This window comes from Ochotona curzoniae, unplaced genomic scaffold (assembly GCF_017591425.1).
Source record: "Ochotona curzoniae isolate NIBS_2020 unplaced genomic scaffold, NIBS_Ocur_1.0 scaffold_2587, whole genome shotgun sequence".
Classification (NCBI taxonomy): Eukaryota; Metazoa; Chordata; class Mammalia; order Lagomorpha; family Ochotonidae; genus Ochotona; species Ochotona curzoniae.
Genome location: NW_024467096.1, coordinates 17,719,098 through 17,740,871, shown reverse-complemented (window position 1 = coordinate 17,740,871; position 21,774 = coordinate 17,719,098). Strand labels below are relative to the sequence as shown.

The 21,774-nt window shown below is 38.3% G+C and overlaps 1 protein-coding gene across 2 annotated transcripts in view; it reads left to right on the top strand.

The window, feature by feature from the left end:
* Positions 1 to 16,723, top strand: part of ATP11B (ATPase phospholipid transporting 11B (putative)) — a 95,268-nt gene extending 78,545 nt beyond the window's left edge. For both annotated transcript variants that reach the window (XM_041002579.1, XM_041002581.1), the window contains exons 29-30: positions 9,067 to 9,200; positions 13,305 to 16,723. In XM_041002579.1, the coding sequence (XP_040858513.1) occupies positions 9,067 to 9,200; positions 13,305 to 13,386 (216 nt within the window). In that variant the 3' untranslated portion in view covers positions 13,387 to 16,723. The remainder of the gene's footprint in view (positions 1 to 9,066; positions 9,201 to 13,304) is intronic.
* Positions 16,724 to 21,774: the final 5,051 nt, after the last annotated feature.

Here is a 21,774-nt window from a genome sequence, read left to right as displayed (position 1 = left end):
CAGATTTACAGGAGACACAAAGTTCCTCCATCTGCTGGTTTATTCCCCAAGTAGCTACAACGGCTGGAGCTGAGCCAATCCAGAGCCAGGAGCTTCTGCTAAGTCTCTGCAGAGTCTAAAAGCTTTGGGCCGTCCTCCACAGCCTTCCCTGATCACAAGCAAGGAGCTGGATGGAAAGTGGAGCAGCCGAGACATGAACTTGTGCCCACATGGGATCCTGATGCATGCAAGGCTAGGACTTTAACCCCTGGGCCACCATGCTGGGCCCCCAAAGTTTAATTCTGTATAAAAGTAAATACTTGGATTTATTCTCATTTGTCCTTAGAAATTCTTTGCTAGAATTTTTGCAAACTTATGAGATATATTCATTGAAATTTTTTAATGATAAAAAAGGAATTATGTTAGTTTTAAATCTTTGGTATAACCTCTTTTTTAAAGGATTTCGTAGAAAAATGTTTAGTACTTTAAGGTGGGCCCTTACACATGATAAACCAAAATTGATTAGAAATTGAATGGTAATAAATCATTTAATCTGTTTATAAAATCCAGTAGAATCTCCCTTTTTGGTTCACTAAATTCACTTCCAAATGACTTAGCCAGACATTCTAGGTTATCTAATCCAAGAAGGAAATATTTATACTCAGGAGCCATTTACCCTGCTGTGAAGTTTTGGGTTATTTGTTTTCTTATTTTACTTAAATAGTGCATGATCCTTTAAGTCCTATACATTATTTCTTTGCTACAGGAAGTAATGAATGTATAGCCTTATACCATCACTCCTGATTTTAAGTAATGGAGAAATAAATGGTTAACAACTCAGCTATCTTACTGTTTACCAAAAGTAGCAAGAAAAATGGTATCAAGAGAAAAGCTGTCAGCATTTATACTGGGCTTTTTTTTCTCCAGAATAATGATGTGGTGTTAAGAATGAAAAGTAAATTCTTTTGGTGACAAACTAACAGCCATACAAATGTCGGTTATGTATGATATTACCTACTTGTAGGAACAGTTGTACGGTATTTGCAAAGCTTGTCCTTGTCTGTCTCATAGGTGATGAATGCAGCTCACTGACCTGTTGTGTGTCCCATCCCTTTTCTGTCCACTTATAGATGTACTCCAACACAGTTGCTTTAAGTGACGAGTTCATCGCACTGCAGCCTTTGTCGAGGGCAAGGAATCAGCTGAGCAAACTTAGGTAGAGTAGGCGTAGAAGCTCGTTAACTCTTCTGCATGCTAAAGGTCAATTAAACAGTCTCCAAAGATGGGCAGAGGCATGACAAAGAGTGGGGCAGCTTTGTTAGCACAGCTCTGTCTCTGGTTAATTTGACCTTTACTAATAATGTATGTAAAACCTAAAAAAAAAATTTTCTCCTTTGAGAAGAAATTCATATGAAAATTCAACATGATAACAAGACAGAGATCTGTTATCTGGGTTTATTTTTCTTTTCTAATTTGTTTTTACTTTAACTACCTTTTCTAGCACAGTTCTAATGCTTCTGCTTGTCATGTTATTCACATTTATGAATGCTTCTGCATGTTGGGTAATTTAAGCTTTACAAATTATCATAAAGTTTACACTTTTAAGATGTAGTTACATAAAGGTGAGAGTCGTTAATTTTTTATCTTGCCTTAATCTGTGTTGTAAATACATGTGCATATTTGTGTTTGTACAGTAGAATGGCTGCCAAAGTATTTCATATCCTTGCTACTATTTAGTGCATCTATAAATTGAACAGTATGTTTTGTATGTCTTCTATATACCTGTATCTCCACAGACTTCTTGTTTTTAAACTGACTGAGCAGTATTCCATGGAGAGTTCAACTGTTTACTCTCATGACAGGAAAATTGTATAAATGTTAGATATCTTTAAGAGATTTCAAATTTTAATCACGTTAAAAAGACATTAGCATAAAACTGTTAACAATTTTTTAAATTAAATATTGAGTATTTCCCCTCCCCCTGTGTTTTAAACAAAACTTTTAAGCTGTCATCACACAAACTTACTATACTCTTGAAACTAAGGAACTTTACTACTGTATTTTCATTTATATAAAAAATTAACCACAACGTTTTTATAATAATAGTTACTAAATCAGTCCTAATTCTGGGAAAACACAAATAAGGCATTGTTTTTTGCTTTTTCATTGTGGACAGTGTCTCATAACTTAATAAGGATTAAAATAAAGATGGCTACAGGTACGTTTGTAATAAACTTCCTTAGAAGGTCTCTAAAGTAAATATAAATTTGAAAACCAACAAACAAATTCATATAAATTAATTGACCTTCACCAAACATATTTCAAATGAAGAATTAAATTTATTACGTGAGCAAAATATAGCCCCTTACCCACATATCTATAACATTGTCAGACCATGTGACCCATTGACTCTGTCAAAGTGCCATTGGAGTACTTTGCTGATCAAGGAGCTCTATCTTTACACTAAGAACCTTTGCTGTAAGGGAGCTCTTACTATCTTTTTAGTAAGAACCCTTAATCTTGATGGCAATCAGTCTGATAGAAGAAACTCAATTTTATAGAAGGAAACCTACTTGGTTTTAACTTGGCTTTGGGCACTGAGAAATTGTGGATTTGTGTGCCTTGTGGGATTGCCCTGAAGAAGCTCTGTTTGCTCTTTTGTGGTAGTAAATGTGCTTCTGTGTGAACGTGATTTGTGCCTCAGTTTGTGGACTTAAAGCTTATGGCTTTGATTGTGAACGTGTATGGTGAGAGTGTCATTCTGTACTATGAGACTTACTGCTTTTCTGTCCTTCCAGATGGAAGAAGATAAGGGTTCAGTCAGCTCAGCATATGAATTTGCTGAAAGCCAGCACAGAGGGGAGGACAGTAGGCACCTGCTAGCTGAGGCATGCAGCCAGCAGGCCAGTTGTTGCGTGCACTAGGTAGTACTGCACTGGACCTTCCTGGGGATCATCTGCTAAGTCTTTGTGCTTGGGGCATGCCATGGGAGAAGTGACCCAACATTGCCACCTTTACTTTACTAATGTTTCATTGTTTCTCATATGTAGTTTTGGTTTAATTGTTTTCTTGTTTTGTTGTGCTTATATTTTTTAAATGTCCATCCATGAGTCCGTCAGTCTTTCTTTGGAGCTACAATGATAAATCATACTTTACCTCACAGTCTAACGCAGAACACTTTGAACCTTTTATCTTACATTCAAGGAATCATTCCTTTTCACTTCTCCCTTTGAAAATATATCATGCTATTTCTATTATTTCTGGCCTCTTTTTTCTCCTTTGAAATGTAGTTATGAATGATCATTTTATACAGCTTAATGTAGTCTCACAAAATTACTTACCCATCTCTTGAGCTGAATGATCAAATGGATAAGTACAGGGAGTTAGTATGGAGTGACTTCTCGTCTTGTTGATCAGTGAAACTCCCAGTTCTGATTTCCACACGTTTTCGCAGTTATGTCTTTGTAGTGAAAAACTGAATTGATGAGGGCTTGATTTACTCCTACTTTAAGAAATAAATTCTAACAAGACTTAGTTGGCATCTGTAGAATTTTTTGATTGGTATTAGTTACGAAGATTAAAAATTCCCACCACTGATAATTATATTTTTTACTTAGAGTAGTTCTTACTGAGCTTTATTGCAATTACTGGCTAAGAAGATATTATCCTCTCATTTGAGATAAGTAAATGACAAAAGTGTAGAACAAAGCCAAGTTAGGTTTGGAACTCATTCAACTGGTCTGTCAGCAATGGAACAAATATAATTTGAAGAATCTGAATTATTCTTTTAAATGTCTTTTTTAAAATTAGATTATTTTAGTGAGTTTCCCTAAAGAAAAATTCATCAAGTATGTTTATTGTAGATGGAGAAGAAAGTCTGAAGAATTGTGAATGTGTATTTTGCTTTGGTATGTTTGACATGATGATAGTTAAAATAAGTTTATTTTGTGTTCTGGTATACAAAGATTTTTTTTTTTAATGTAGCCTGATTTGAGCAGCAAGGAAAACTCATGTGAATAGCTTATTAAGAGTAAGAGGTGGTGGAGATTTAGAGTCTAGAAAGCAGATAATCCACTTGAGACCAACTATACTGAAACTATGAAACTACACCCTAGGTGATGAAAATTCCCCAAAGGTTTTAAATTCAAGTGTTTATTTCATAAGACATGAATCTGGCACCTCTTTGCTTTAATATGTCTATTAAAATGTACAGTGGTGCTGAGAATTTCTGGGGGTTTTGTTGGATTGTTTTTGTTTTTTGGAATTTAACAGGTACCTTATTGTGGTTGCTTTTGGAAAAAATAAGTGAATTTTCTCCTTTATGCCTTGTGGCATTATTAATTTACCCTCGCCATTAGATTTGGAATTGTTTTTCAAAGGTATTGGCCAACTTCTTTAGATCAGCTACAAAGTCCTGATCATATGTTGTTATTTCTATAACTAGTTGAATAAGTACACCATTAAAATAAAAGGGCTGATCTTACACCATTCTGAAACAAAGAGTAAACCAAACTATCAAAATAAGTTTTCCTCATAAATGTAATTTGCACCCATCTGGAATCTCTGAAAGACAGTGTTGACATGACCATGTCTGTGATCATATTCCATACTTTCAACTGCCCGTATTCCAGAGTTGTTTGTTCTACTTAGACGGGCAGAGGAAAGGGAGTTGAGAGGAGTGATGGTGAGCTTAAGGCATGCTTTGGGAAAAGAGGCTGGAGTCGGAGAAGCAGCTGCCTACAGCTGCCCATCACTGCTCTCCTTGCTGCAGTTCTTGTTTTAGATGTTTATGATTCTTACCCAGATCTTAGCCAAATTTGGAAATCAGCGGTATTTGATGACTTTTTATTTTCATTGAAAAGGACATCACTCCCATAAGCACATTTTTTTTTTCAGAATTACAGTTGAAACTTCTTTCCAAGTACCACTGTTAAGGCTATGCAAGATGTTCACATTGATTACACAGTATAGAAAAAAAAAAACAATCTAAATGCAAAGGACCTAATTTGGTTAACAGTTTGGCAATATTTAAACTCTTTTTAAAAAGCTATCTGACTTACTTGAATAAGGTGTCATAGAAATAACTAAAAAACAGAAATGTAAGACAGTTTTCTAATATTTATAACATTGAAGGAAGGTTGTAAGATTTAAGGCAGGTATTTTATCTAAGAGAAACTTCTGACGTTTACTATCATTGATATGAAAAGAGTGGAGAGCCCGAATTTATTTCAAAAAGAAGTTCTAGAGGGATGAACATTTCTTGGCCATACATAGTCATGTTGAGAATCCATGGTTGTTTTGCTTGGCAGCCATTCTTGCTCTAAATTATGTGGCCATTCCTGTGAAGCAAGTATGATAGAGAATGATACATATTAATTAATCAAAATTCTGATCATTTAAGTTACCTCTTTGTGTCACTTGCCTTTTTTTATTTTCTCTGCTTCTTTTCCCCCAAAATGTGATAGTTCCTTGTCTTTGGATGATCCATCCCATATCCACCCCCAGTTTTTACTGGCAACTATGGCTACACATACTCTGCCAGACTGCCAGTTGCTCACTATTGGGGTCAGAGATGTGTCCATGGGAAGTAATGGAATTTGAAAGTTAGAATAGCATTTTCTATAGATAGCTTTACACAGTTAACCTGCATTTAGCATTTTGTAATCAGCTAGGGGTTCTTTTTTAAGAATAAAGAAACAGTATTTTGTTTAATGCCAAAAGTGATCTGAAGAAGTAATTTATTCATAATATTTCTGAAACTTCAAACTGTTTATTCTGTCTATTGGGTTGTCCATATTTTAATTTCTAATACCTGCCCTTAGGTTTTGCAGTGAAGAGTAGTGCATGCAAAGCAAAATAGATTCCTGAGGTTGGGTCCACACCTGAGCTGCCCTCTAAGCTGTGTGAGCACTCAGGCTGGTTACTGTCCTGTGTCACCTTGCACAGATCTCTTCAGACCTGATCCAGCACCTCCTCTGAGCAAAGTACACGTTAATGGAAGATCTACCAGACACAATTCTTGCTCTGGAGTTTCTGGTCTCAGTATTTCCATGAAGTGAACAACCAATTTATTGTTCGCTTGTTTTCAATTCCCAGTCCATTGTGAACCAGTCGTTTTGTAAATAAAGTATTAGGAAAATTAATTTTAGAAGATGTAAATTCAGATTTTTTTTTCATTTTTTGTTTCAACGATTAAGAGTAGTCTATCAAATTGCTATAAAACTCAGAAAGCTCTCACTCTCAGCAGAAACACTTCTCTCTTCACGAGCCCATGGTAGAGGGTTAATGGGCCAACATCCATCTGGGGGTCATAGTTTGAGTCGCTCTGGTTATTCTGCAAGAGGGCAATCCTCCTTTAAACCTACGCTGAGATTCTGCTGAGGACATAGCATCCGCACTTTTGTCCACACATAATTACTCGTTCTCTTCCATCAGTTTGGAATGTCCTTTCTGTCACTCTTCCAGCTACTGAAATCCTACCCATTCTTCAAGATGTATTCCAATTGCTGTCTTTTTTCATCCTGGTTTTCTTGCGCTCTTACTAACAACAACAGCAGAGCGTGAGTTTTTCCTTCTCTTTTCTGAGTCATTTGCCTCATGCCACAGTTAGAAGAAAATGTAATACATGGTAATGTGGTTTGGGGTCTGGAATCAAAGAAAGCGTTGGTCCCCAGCTGGAATAGTCTGGTATCCCTTTGTCTCATCTGTAAAATGGGGGTGACCTAGGTGCTTCCTACCGAAGGTTGTTACAAGCTGTGAGACTTAACCATGTGAAGGTTCTTCCATGGTTCATGGGCACAGAGCATAGCAAATTCCTCTGTTCTCTCCCGCCATTTTCTTTACCTTTAGCTCTCCAAATTGAGGGGGAAATTGCTGTCTCCTGTGGGAACTGGCACAGTACTTTGCTCAATAAATACAAGCCGAATGTAAGTAATTGTGCCATTTAAATGATAGACAAGCGTGGAATACAGTTGAAATAGGAAGTGATTTGTCATAGTTGGCAAGAGGACAGAAGTTGCAAGGGGATGATGAGATTTAAAATTAACTTTGGCATAGTGGTTAGAGTTCTGACCGTAACATCATGGTAGCAGCCCTGACACATGCCCGTAGGCAACAAGGTACCTCCTGGTTGGTGTGGACCCTACACAGGAGCATGAGAAGTAGAGCAGGAAGAGCAGCCTGGAGCCAGGTTAAAAAGGGCATTCAGGGTCCCCTGAAATGTAGTTTCTCCATTGAGCATGTGGAAGCCCTAGAATTCTGGGGTGAACTTAAGTGAAACTAAATCACAAAGACCCAAGGAAGAAATTGGGTATCAGATAAAATCCTGTTACTTAAACCAGTATTTCCAAGACCAATCCTCTGAGTGTGTTTTTCAAGTTGTTTTATTCGAGGGAGATCTTTCAGTCACTGACTGACTCCCCAGATGACCCCTAGGCCAAGACACAGCCAGGAGCCAGCAACTCCCTCATGGGTAGCAGGAACCAGGTGGCTGGGTCAGCTTCTGCTGCCTCTCAGGTGCATCCACAGGCAGCTGGATGCGAAGCACAGAGCAGCCAGGACTGGAATCAGGCACTCTAGTGTAAGGTACAGGTGTCTCTAGTAGCAGTTGTACCATAGCACCTGCCCCGCTCTGAGCATTGATGTACCTTGTGTTGCTTAATGTTTTCCTGATGAGAAAGAGTAGAATTTACTACAAAAGCAAGTTGCAAAAGTATGATGTCTCAAGTTTCCCTCTAAAGATTGACCCTGAATCCTAACTTGCTTAGAAAATTCTTTACTTTAAGAGCCCCCTGTAGAGCTTCTGTTGAATCGGTGTTTCCAAACTTAAGAGCCAACAGAATCACTTGTTGTGAAATGCCTACATGCAGCGGCAGTACCCTACCGGATCCTAAACCCAGGGCTGCAGTGGAAGAATGACTGTGTCAGTGCATTCAGATAGCTCGGAGCTTGCACTGCTCCATGTCAGGCCGAGTGAGCGTGCACCTGACTCTTGCAGAGCCTCCCCAGTAGCTTCCGTCCAGGGTGCCAGGTTGTTCCTGCTCCACGTCTGTCTCCATGTCCATTGTGAGCATTTCTGCCATTGTGTGTCCCCAACACATCATGATTCCCAACCTCTAGGGAATTTGTTGTTATTCTCCATTCTCCTTCCTCGGAATCTTCAAAAGATTTGCTGTGCATGATGTTCTCTGTTAAAGAAAACTGCAATAAAATAAACTTTTTTTGAACAATGACAACCCGTGATAAATTAGGAACACTATTGATGAACAAAACCTGGGTTGGGACTCATTGAGTAACAAAGTCATGCCATATTCCCCTCATGTTAAAGCCATTAAAACTGTTTAACAGTATGGAATTAAGTTATCTCACTGCACTGTCTATGCCTGAATCAATATAAATCTTGAATTTTAAGTCTTAATTGTATGAGTTACTTGTTTAATATGTTTTAACAACCTGCCATCAGCTGATGTTACATAGAATGAGCATAATTGGCATTTAATTGCTTTATAGTAACTTAAGGTAAATCAGACCTTTTCCACAGATAGCTATGAAGCCAATATTATGTAGAGTGCTTAGAGTTTGGCACACACTAATCTGGGTGAGGTGCTTGATGCTGTTGTTACTATTTTTGGAGACTGTAGTTAGGGCCTGCCTGATTTGTCCTTCCCAGTCTTCAAGAGAGTTGACACTCCACTTTTCTCCATTGCAAGACACTGTCACTGAGATTTTAGGAGTGTCTCAGGAAGAATTAGAATTCATTGTGTCCCTCAGTGGTTGATATAGATACCCTTTTAACCACAATAAATTAAAGAGATGAAGTCCCGTGCCTTTGCAGGTTTAAATAATATCCAGCTGCTTACTTTATTTATTCTAGTAGACCTCTAATTTAGAACACAAAGCTTTTAAATATTTTTGTATGAATATACTCTATTAAGGCTTTTTGTAGGTTTCCATATTATAGAAAAGCATGAATATTTATATGCATTACTTTGGGCTTCAAAGTGCTTGTTATGATTTTTTTTTTTTTTTTTGCTTTTTGGAAGTTCAGATCTATAAATAACTGATATTTTTCTGCTTCAACTCCTCCAGCTTACTGAAACAAATTCAAGTATCAAGTGCGTGGACTCCCTGTGCTGTTTCCCAGAAGGAGAGGCAACGTGCACATCTGTTAGAAGAATGCTGGAACGAGTTATAGGAAGATGTAGTCCCGCCCACCTCAGCAGGTGTGAGATTTCTCTAAGTAGCCTATGCTGCAGATGAGTAGCCCCTAAGCCGGAGCAGGCTGACCGTGCAGCTGCAGATCCCTAGTAAATCCAGCTGGTGTCACCAACTGCAGCAGGACGGCCACCGTGTAGTAGCAGGCTTGAATGGTAGATTGCACTTGGATTTGGTGGCTGTGGGGCCAGGGGTTCTGTCCTTCACAAAGAGAAAAAGCATCTTTCTTTGAAGAGACTTCATCTAATGAGCAAAAAAAAAAAAAAAGTGTTTTATATTTTAATTTTTTTTCCAAATGTGGCTAGGAATGTGTGTACTCTACTTGTTCATGGTTTGTATAAGTTTCTTTTTAAAACTACACCTATATACTGTTTCATTACCTGCACTTCTGAAATTTTGCTTTCTGTCTTTACAAAAATCATCACAAATCAAAAGGCTTTGCTTTTCTTCATGTATGTTTTCCAGTCATTGGAGGCTTTAAGATATGGATGAACAAAAAAGGCTGCATTTCTGCTCCCTACTCCTTCTTTGGTCTGTAAAATGTTATAAAATAAGTTGTGATTTTTCAGGTCCATTTGGTTGGTTTTACTATCTAATTAAAAAGTACGGACGTTGAAACAGATTCTTTAAATTATAAATTAGAAGAATCTCAGCATTTTTGTCCCCCCCACTTCTGTTTCCTGAATTTGTTACCATCATGCTTCCTTTTTGTATCATAGCCAAAACCCAGATTTTGTTCATTGAAATTTAAAATTCACTTAAAAGTGAAATGGATTCATTTCTTCATACTTTCCCCCAAGAGGTATGGAGTAGAAATGGCTTGTTCTGTGCTTGGTGTTTCCAGGTGAATGATATCACACTGACCGGTCAGCTAGAGCGTTGAGTGGGCCGGAAGCCTTTCAGGTGCACAACTACGGATGTCCATTGCATTGCCCTCCGCGTGCCACATGAGCATTATCCTTCCTAAATGTGCCACAGCTTAGAAAACATGGGAATGGAAGGATGAGAATGCCCAGTTTTAGCTACTGATAAGATAATTTTAATATTTTGCTAGCTTTATGTTTTAAAAAATGATGAGTATGATATCATTCATGTATCATGAATTTAAGATACTGTTAAACTTGTACTCACTTTTAGCTATTTTTTTTTCTTGGGTTCTTTTTTGGTTTTTTTTGTTCCACCATGCCTTTATAGTATAATTCAATTTGTAAATGGCATATTTATATTTATATGACTGTTTCCAATTCCCATTTATTCTGAGTTGACTACCAATAATCTGTGATCCAAAATATTTCCATAATACTGTGATATCATTTTGTGATAGTATTGTTTCACATAAAAGGATTCTATTAACTAGAAAATATGACTTACATAGTTGTAAGATAGAAAATAGCTCTGTCATGTGCCTAGGCTGATGAATTTCCCAAAGTTTGTTCTAGAAGGATCTAGTTTTTGTTGTTTTACTAGTAACAGCTTTACTGCATAGAACCAAGGTGGGAATTAAGCGAAGATACCACAATGGAGTAACCATAATGTTTTTTAAATTTTAGCACAAATTCCCCATTTATGACAAAGTACATCTCTGCAAATAATTTTTTTTAGCTAGAATTACTATTAAATGAGCTAAACTGTATTTTCTGCTTTAAACATATGCCTGTTTTGCTGTCAGCTCTGTAGATGCTGTGTGTTAGTTTTTATTACATGGCTGTGTTGATGCTGTGTTGCCTCTTTGGCACCTGTTCTAGGGGTTATCATACTTACCTTGATACTTTAATTTAAAGCCAGCTGTTATCATCTGTACTTCTTTTCAGTTAAAATTGTGCTGTATTCTCTTCTGAGATTTTGGTGATTTTTTTGTTTCATTTTCCTAATGAAATGTCTAATTTGGTAGTTAACATCGTATTGGACAGACTGTAAAAGCCCTTCCAATTTTATCTAACACCTCAGGTTACATTATTAGATATTATTGTTATTTTCTCCCTCTTTTCCTCAGATGAATAATCTAAAAAATCTTTTTGGATTTCTTAATTTTTTTCTAGAGGATAAAATCATAACACACAGAGCTATTCGGTGCTTTTCAAAGGGCTATGTGAAAATCTCTATTGATCCATTAATATACTATTTGAACTTTAAACGTTTGGCCCAGGATTAAGCCACCAATCAGGTCACCCACGTCCTGTGCCAGGATGCTTCGGTTCATTTCTTGGCTCCAGCTGCTAACTCCAGTTTCCTACTAATGCAGACCCCAAGGGGGCAGCAGTGAGAGCTCAAGTAACTGAGCTGCAAGCCACACTGGAGAGCTGGATTGTGAGCCAGACTCCCAGTTTCTTTGCTGGTGTCTGGGAAATGAGCTAGCAGATGGGCCCTCTCTCCTGGGCTCTCTAACTGCACCTCTCAAGTAAATAAAATCAGCCTAAGGGCACTGAGCATCGCTGGAGAAATACAGCTAGTGCTTTCATCGGGCAGAGTTGTCTCCTGATTGAGTGGCCACCACCCACCCGGGCACAGAAATCTACTTAGATGTTATCAATTATTGTCGAGGAAGAATGCCATTTGCGAGCTCAGTTTCAGACAGAGCTCTGGATATGCCATGACATATCCTAAAAAGCTGTACTTTTGTGTGTATTTTGCCAACAATAACTTTCTCTTAATAAAAACTGTCTTTTTTCATGGAAAGGAATTAATATACAGTTGAGGTGTTTAATGTCCTGTGTAAATGATATTTAGCCTATGAATGCACACATATGCCTCAAAAAGAGAAAAATGGAAAACTAACAAATTCTGTGTAAGCAATGGTTGGAAAGAAGAAAAACTAATATAAATCAACAATTCAAGATTGGATGTCTGACTCCAGATAATTCCAGCATTGATAATTATAGTTGAAAGTTATAATTTTTCCTCTACAAAAATTTAACTGTTTAAGAAATTTTTTAAAAAAGAAGTCTTATATTCTCATACCATTCACTTACTCTGTAAATCCTCAGTGCCTGATATGTGCCAGTCACGGTTCCAGGTGCCAGAGAAACGCAGTGGGAAAGCTCTTTCTTGCCCTGAGCGGTGCAACTTTCAGCTTTTCTGAAAATTAGTAAAGCTGGAGAACTGATGCAGTTGCTGCTTGTCTTTCTGTCTGCCAAATCTGCAAAATGTCGAGATTTTGAACGTGATTATGGCTGAGCTCTCCTGATAATTGATTTAAGCATGAACTATGCATAAACTTAGAGTCTAGGAAATGAGGTATTTGGTAAAGATGAATTAAATGTTGATTTCTTCTTCCAACATCTCTATAGAGAGAGTGGCAACTCTGGCGTTAATTTAATTTCACAGTAAAAGCCACCTTGCACTTGGTAATACTAATATTGCCCTTGAACTAGGTCAGTCTATTTGAAGCACGGTAGGTTACTTTTGATCTTCAGTTACATTAGTGTAAGTTAACTCAAGCTAATTTAGGTTTCCAGCTGCAAATAAACCATTATATAACGAGTTTGTTTAAGGACCCTGTCATTCAGGCAGCAGTTAGCTTTTCCAGACCAGTAGAGGATCATCTGGTCAGAGTCAAGCGAAAACACTTGTGTCTTTGATGCCTTTTGAATTAATCATTACCATACTCAAACTGATCATGCTAAAATATTTAGGATACTATTTATAGCAGAAATGAAATGACCAGCAGTATGAACATAGTACTAATTGTTTCCATAGCTTTTGGTAAGTGGGATTTTGTTTGTTTTTGCAACATTAGAATATAGCCTAGTTTCTTTTCAATAAAACTGAATATGAATATCTCTCAATAAAATACTTATTTCTTAATAATTGTTAAGGTTTTTAAAAGCATTTCATGCTTTACTACCTGTAGAAATTGTTTTAATGGTAAAGAATGTCTGCATTTTGGCTATTTTCATATGATCAATAGAGCATTATTTTTGTCAAGGTTTTGTATCATATAGATAGAGTGAGTGTTCAGTGTAGCATGAAAAAATTTTCATTATCATTAAAAGAAAAAAGTCCATCGGTGATTATTCTAAAACTCATTACATTTTGGTCCTGTTGAGAGTCTTTTTTTCTTGATGAAAACATAGGTCCTAGTGAGCCAAACTTTTCTCTTATTGTTGCTTTAGATCATGGAGTGCCTCGGATCCTTTCTATACCAACGACAGGAGCATCTTGACTCTCTCCACTATGGACTCGTCTACCTGTTAAAGGGGCAGTAGCACTCTGTGGGAGCCATTTCACCTGCTAGGCTAAAATTCAGTATTGGCCATCCTGTGAATGGCCACACTTGCTCTGAAATCTCTTGCTGAAACTTCAAGTAGTTCATCCCCACACAGAGTTAAAGTGGCAAACAAACAAAGCATTAACGTGAATCCCTCGTATTCCACCTTGACCTTCAACGTGTCACAGTGTGTGAATAAAGAGACAGTTCCTGTCTCTTTGTCTGGATTTGTCCCTTGCACTTAAGGGACTCCTAATGGCATTTCAGCCTGTTGCTGAGGCCACTTTATTTTAATATCAAGAAAGTGGGAAAAAAAGATAACTTATGTGTATTTTTTAGTGTTAGCTTGGTTATTGACTATTTAAATCTGCTTCTGTAAATTATTCTGAAAGTTTGTCTCAAGAACTCTATTTTTTTATTAGAGTTATATTTGAAGCTTTTCATGAGAAAAATGAACATGAATGGTAAGGAGTTTTGGTCCCTCCCTGGCCTGTATTGTTCATTCAGTAGCCTTTGTAAGTTCGCAGATGAAAATAGAAGAACGCTTTTCCAACCATTATTTACTACAGTCTGGGCAGTCTCCCCAGGTACTGTAACACAGCCCGGAAAGCTAACACCATATAAATGCAAGGGATATAGACTCTCTTATATAGAAATCAGGAATCAGGTCCAGTCACCAGATTTCAAATTGATGTTTACTATTTTTGTGACAGAATATGAAGAACCCATAGTAGGTAAATTGGAAACCCTTAGCATATTATTAATTTAATGTGTTATCATTGAATCTTTTGCATGCTCTAAGTATCTAAATTTGTTTTATTTTCTTTATCTGAAGTTTCTGTTCTTTCATGATAATGTAAAGTTCAACCCTATCAATAAAAATAGTTTGGACAGTATTTGAATATCTCAAATATTTTTGATTATACAAACTAAAATATGGACAATCAAATCAATAAAAAGAGAAAAAGTCTATTGTGGCCAGTCTAGAATTGCTCTTGCCTTTTTGTAAGCTGAATTTTAGAATAAAGGATTTCAGATAATAATCTTCCTTATTTGGGGTTAGAGTATATGTTTTATAAGTTACAGCAGAAAATTACTAGAATTCTGCATAGTATCCCATTATAAGTTTCATTGTCAGAAAATTTTGTCAGATAATGAAAGCAATAAGTTGTTAAGAATGATTAACCAGGTACATATTGCTTTACTTAATTATACTTCAAAACTCAAATTTCTCCCCAAAGTTATAAATATTGTCATTTATTTTGTTAAGAAGAAATATTTTAGGATTTAGAAATGATTATTATTTAAGAACTACTACCCATATCTGAGCATAGAATGATTATATAAACATTATTTGAAATTGTTGAAAAATAAAACTGTAATAATTGCTTTTGGAAGACTCCTGGTGCGTCTCCCTGCCCTCCCTCTGCATGGGCGGGGACTTGTACCAATAGAATGATAGGAAGAGGAGGGCAGACGGCACAGAAACTGCTGGTAAGCTGCCTTCTTAGCCATACACAATTTGCCTGTCTCAGTAATGCAAGGATATTAAGTTATTAATTTGTGGCTAAATAGTAATTTTCATAATAGTCCTTTAACTTTGCTACTCCAGATCTATAGCTGGGGAAAATGAGTTACCCTGGAGATACGTCCAGGGATACTCTATCTTTACAAGACAAGGGAGACAGTCACCAATTCGTGTTCCAAAGAGGAAACCTGCAACAGAGTAGTTTTGTGAAAGGGAACCTGGAATTTTCTTTCTCTTAGTCTTATAAAACATACATATAACAAAGTGACATTTGGCGGCCTGCATCATGTCTACCTTACACCGTTTGTTTGCCACCAGATGAACTGACCTCCCCCCCCAGAGAAGGGTTACAAATCATCGAGTAACCTGTGGCCAGTAGTGGCAAGGCGGAAGTTGGGGCACCTGTGCGGTGCTTGAGGCGTGATTAATGTCATTTTTTTAATTCACATTTAAAATTAGTTAAGGAAACTATTTTTTAAAATATGGTAAATGGTGTCCTGATGTGCTTATCTTTGTTCAAAGCCTACACCATATTTAAAGAATATCTTGTAATTTTAAGGATCTTCTGTGTAAAAAAGTAATACAATCCACAAGTTTTCGGTTTTCTAGGGTTAATATTTGTGTTGTAAAACTATTGTCAGTAATCTCAGAAAAGTTTCCTCTCTGCATATTTCTTTCACATTCCTTCGAAAGTATAATGTCGATTACTCTTATCTCCCAGAACCAGGGTAGCACTGCGAAGTGTGTTAACTGCAAGTTAGTTAATGCTGTCAAATCTGTTGCCTCTCTTGCTTGCCCTTGCCTCGGCTGTAGGCCTGAAGATAGTGGCATGCGCCTGGTCAGGTTTCCAAATTGCTCAGGAGCCACCTGCAGTGACTCAGCTTTGGCAGGCGTGGCTCACCCTGGGTGGAGCAACCACAGCTACCAGGGCTTGTGCCGTGTCAAGAGGAGAGGGAGACGCGGGGCTTGGCTATCTAGCTAACCACCAGGCTCCTTGGGTCTGAAACTGCGAGATGCCCAAAGGCTCCCAGGTCTGACCCGGTGCCCACGCTGTCCTGAGCAGGAGATGAAGTGTGGGGCAAATCATCCTGCTAGGAACTACTTGCACTTAACCCTATTATTAATATCAAAACTGGCTTCTTTTCTGCTGCAGAGGATTATGAAATTAAACTTGTCTGATGAGCTTGAAATTGCTGATAGAGAGTCAAGGCCACTAAAAAAAAAATTTCCAGTAAGAACCAAACATGTTTAAAATGTGGTACTCTGAGAATCTCCTGGGAGCTGAGGGGGTAAGGAGAGGAGCAAAAATCTTCTATGTTTGTGTTTTTCCTATAAAGATCAATTTAGAGCATCATATAAGCAGGTATTGATAAAATTAACACACCAAAGAATTCCGTGGAAAGTGTGTTTTGTTCGTTCTGGACCCCCATAAAGACATTTTTATTTCTATCTTAAAGTGAGTTGCCTATTTTCATAAAATTAAAAACACTGTTAAAGTGCTGTTTTATGTAAAATAACTTGAGCGGTATTTCTACAAAAAAAATAGGTTATAATGAATGATACATTTGTGATAATGGTAATTATTAGATTTTTTATGAGGAACAAATAACTGGAAATACTGTAGCAATATTTGGTTTGAAATGTTAGACCTGAGACACTGTGGCCATCTGGTGTAATCCTCCAGAACTTCTCGGCATTGTCAGTAAATGCAGTATACTTATTGTACAGCTCTTGGTAATTTTTTAAGGTTTATGAAATTATATTTATCAAATAAAACTTTTCCTATAAAATAAAAAGTGTTTCTCCATTATTGAAGCATTTTTAAGTCTCTCACTGTTCATCACAACCAGAACTGCAAAACTTGCTTCAAGTTCAGTTTCACCCTACTTACCTTCTGTTATTATACAGGAATATCATCCCTACCTCTCACCAACTAAGTGTCTTTTTTAGTATATGCAGCCCTGAATCACGCAGGTTTTATGCATCGCCAGCACAACATTGCAGAAGGCTGTGCCGGAAATGCTGCAGCTAGAACAGCAACACAGAACACTTCACCCAGGAACTGTACCGTACGTGCAAGTAAGCCAAAGACGTGAACCTGCAAATGCTCTGGTCTAAATAAAATAGGTATAAGTTAAATATATATCCATATGCTTATATACATAAGCTGTTCTAATTTTCTAATGTCTCCATACTTGTGCAGTACACATAATTGTTTAATCCACAGTGTTATTAACTTTTACAAAAGATGACAATGTATGACTTGTGTGTTTTGAAATGTAATAGGATATTGACAAATCAGTTTATCCAGGTGTGGTTTTACATTTCAAAGAGAGTTGAACATCTGGGCTATTTTTGAGGTGACTTTAACATTGGGTGTACAACAAAGAAAGCATGATGAAATGTATTCTTAATAAAAGATTTTTAGGAAACATTTCATCAGAAAATTTAGTGAATTCAAAAATAATTCAGTGTTTATACTGAAGAACTGATAAAGGACACGATGTGGAACCGCACAGGGTGTTCACTGTCACGTCTGCTGCCCTACATGTCTGTGACATTCGTCCGGGTTCTTCCATGTGTCCACAGTTTGTTTCTTTTGTCACTCAGGAATATTCTGTTGCATGAGCATATTACCAAACTCGTTATGAATATTTGTGTTATTTACAGTTTAGGGCTTTTGTAAATAATCTTACTATACAAATTCCTTGTGGATCTGTCTTTATTACCATTGTGAAACAACTAATAGCAAAATGTTGGCAGAAGTAACTGCCAGAAATTTTTCCAAAATCACTACAAATGTGCAGTTATAGAAGTTCTTCTGGTTCTATGTCCTTGTCAACATCTGGTGTTGGCATTTTAGGCTTAGCTATCCTAATGTGATATGTATCACTGTAATTTTAGTTTTCATGAAGGCTAATGACTTTTACTTTTCATATACTTAAGACATTTTTCTGAGATATCCAAATCTCTGGCCATGTTTTCTTACTACTGAAAAGCAGAAATCCTTTATATGACAACAAAATAAATGCTTTATTAGATGCATATATTTCTAGCACCATCACCAGACCCAAGGTTGTGAAGATATTTTCCCTTTGTTCAGGATGCATTATAATCTTAGTTTTGATGTTTAGGTCTGTGGTTGTCTCATGTTCATTTGTGTGTATGCTGTGAGGCAAAGATCAAAGGTTTACTTTTTCCCCAACCCCCATAAGATTATCTGTTTGGCAAAGCTCTGTTGGCTGAAAATATTCTCTGCATTCAGTTGGTTTGGTGCATTCATTTGAAGTTGACTGCGTAAGTCAACTTTATTTCTCAATTCTTACTCTTGCGTTCTATTCATTGGTCATTGCACTAAGGGTACCCCATCTGGGTCACAGTAGCTTTGTGCTTTGCTTCGAAGTCAGGTCGAGGGGATCCTCTAGCTGTCATCAAGATTGTTTTGGCTTTCCTAGATTCTTAGCGTGTCTGTGAACTTTGGAATCAGCCGATTCCTCTCAGTTTGGAAAGAACGGGCATCTTAATGCTGAATCTCCAAGCCTTAAACATGACTTCTCTCTCCATTTACCTAGCTCTTTAATTCTTCACTCAAGAAGTCAGTTCAGACATCTAGCAGTAAAACCCCTAAGTTGCATGGCTAATGTTATGCTAGTGAATTTATTTTCCAGTTGCATACTACTGAAACACAGAAATACAATTTGTGTAATTTCTTGTTTACTTTGTAATCTACAATCTTGCTGAATTCATTTGATTCTCTTTTTAGCCCAAATAGTTCTTTGGCTTTTTCACATACGCCATTGTAGGATCCAACAAGAGTTTTCATCTTTCTTTCCAACCGTTTTGCCTTTTATCACTTGTCACCTTGTCACCCTCTAGAACTTTTGATTGAGTGTAAAGTCATCCTGTTAAGAACCATGAATACATTTTGAGGGGAAAAGATATTTTCTCTATTTATTGATACTTTCAGATGTGTTTTAATTTTTTAGTCTGGCAATATGTTAATTACTGGGCCTGGCACACGATGGCTCAATGACTAAATCCTCCCCTTGCAAGTACCGGGATCCCTTATGGTACCAGTTTAATGTCCCGGCAGCTCCACTTCTGTCCAACTCCCTGCTTGTTGCCTGGGAAAGCAGCGGAGAATGGTCCAAAGCCTTGAGACCCTGCACCCACATGTGGGAGACCTGGAAGAAGCTCCTGGCTCCTGGCTTCAGATTAGCTCAGCTGTGGCTGTGGCAGCCATTGGGGAGTGAACCAGCGGATGGAGGATCTTTTCTGTCTCTCCTTCTCTCCATAAATCTGAACTGCCTTTTTAATAAAAATAGATGAATCTTTTTTTTAATATGGTGAATTATCATCATTGATTTTCCTTTTTTTTAAAGATTTATTTTTATTATTTTTTTATTGGAAAGGCGGATATACAGAGAGGAGAGACAGAGAGGAAGATCTTCCGTCCGATGATTCACTCCCCAAGTGACCGCAACGGCTGATGCTATGCCGATCCGAAGCCAGGAGCCTCTTGGGGGTCTCCCACATGGGTGCAGGGTCCCAAAGCTTTGGGCCGTCCTCAACTGCTTTCCCGGGCCACAGGCAGGGAGCTGGAAGGGAAGTGGGGCTGCCGGGATAGAACCGGCGCCCATATGGGATCCCGGGCATGCAAGGCGAGGACCTTAACCACTTGCGCCATCGCGCCGGGCCCCGTCATTGATTTTCAAATGTTAATGCTACCTTGCATTGCTTTCATAAATCACACACGGTGGTTGTAACTTTTCTGTATTGCCATTATATTTCTTTTTGTCTCTTGTCTACTGCTATAACAGAGTACCCCAGAATGGTTACTTTATACACAACAGTGTACTTTATACTCACAGTCCTGTGGAAACTTGGAAATCTTTTTTTTTAATTATTTTTTTATTATATTTTTGACAATCTTTACATAATTAATTAGGGTAAAAAGGTGCAAGGGGCTATAGGAAAGTGGGTAAGACTATTATTTCCTATATTGTTTCCTTCATGTAGCTGAGGTAAAGCAGAAACTTGGGAGTCTTAGGAGCATGGCCCCAGCACTGGCAAGGGTCACTGTGTGGCGGGTTGAAGGACAGGTGAGCACACGAGACACAAAGAGGAAAGCTGAACTGAGCTCGCCCCTTTCTCTGCTGCGCCGGCGCTGCCGCGGTAACCCAGTCAGGAGGAAGAGGCCTGAAGCAGCGCTGTCTCCGCATCGCGTTTGCTTTCCACTGCGGACGTGTGAGTCTCTGCTGGTGGGCAGTGCGGGCCCCTAGTTTGGTTTCAGGGTTGTCATGGCTTCCCTGGTTTCTGGAGGAGTTTACTGTAGGCTTGGTATGATTATTAACACTTGACTATACCTTTGAAACTGTCTGTGCCTAGAGTTTGTTTAGGGAAAATTTTTTATTGCAAATGTATTTTTTTGTAATTCAGATTTTCTCTTGTGTCAAACTTGACCAGTTTTGTCTCTGAAGGAGTTTTTTACATTTCATGTAATCACCAATATTTTGAAATAAAGCTGTTCTAAATATCCCGTTACCCTTACAGTGAATGAGCTCTGCAGTCAGTCTTGTTTTGTTTTTTGATATTTGTAGCTTCTTACCCTTTTGACTGCCTTGGGATTTAATGCATTTTAAAGCCTTTTAAGTCCAATTTTTGGCTTTATTGGTTTTGCTACACTGATTTCTATTTTGATGCATTAGGCTGCCATTTTTATTAATCCCTATTTCTATTTCGGGTCTGATTTGCTTTTTTTTTTTTTTTTTTTTTGAAGCTGTTTGTATCTGTTTATTTGAAAGACTGTAAAGTGGAAGGGACAAAAGAGAGAAAAATCTTGCATGCATGGGTTCACTCCCCCATGGCTGTAATGGCCAGAGCTGGTTGGGCCAACAGCAGAAGCCAGAAGCTCCATCCTCGTCTCCCACATGTACACTTCTGTACTCTAACACTGCCTTCCCAGGCACATGAGTAGGGAGCTGGGTTGGAAGCAGAGCAGCCAGAGCTCGGTGGCACTCCAACAAGAGTTTCACCATGCATTTTGGAGCAACTGTTCTCGTGGCTAAGAAACTGGTTTGGAGGGCCCGGCGCAATAGCATAGTGGTTAAAGTCCTGCCTTGTATGTGCCAGGATCCCATATGGTCGCAGTTCTAATCCCAACGGCCCTGCTTCCCATCCAGCTCCCTGCTTGTGGCCTGGGAAAGCAGTCAAGGACGGCCCAAGGCCTTGGGACCCTGCACCCACATGGGAGACCCAGAAGAGCTCCTGGCTCCTGCCTTCAGATTGGCTCAGCTCCAGCCGTTGCAGTCACTTGGGGAGTAAACCATTAGACTGAAGATCTTCCTCTCTGTCTCCCTCTCTGTATATCCGCCTTTCCAATAAAAATTGAATCTTTAAAAAGAAAAAAAGCAAGCTGGTTTGGAGACACACATTGCCATACCAGAATCCCTAGGTCTAACACCCGGCACCTCTCCTCACTCCAGCTGCCTGCATGCGTCCCAGTTGCTCAGCTTCTGACCCAGCTGCCTGCTAATGGTGTAAAAGCAGGCTGCCCAGCCAAGTACTTGGCCATTCCACTCCTGCAGGACTCGGATGGGGTTCCAGCTCCCAGCGCTGGCCTGGCCCAGCGTGGGCACTGGGGCCACTTGGGGAAGAAACTGTCAAACACAAGATTGCTCTGTCTCTCCTTTTCACTCTGACTTCTAAACAAATATTAAGAAAACATTTTAATACACCTTTTTCATTATTATTCAAGCCAGAATATTTTATGTGTGGTTTCTTCTTTGAATTCTGGCTGATTAAAGACAGTTTTGTTTGATTTCTAAATATGAGTATTTGGAGAATG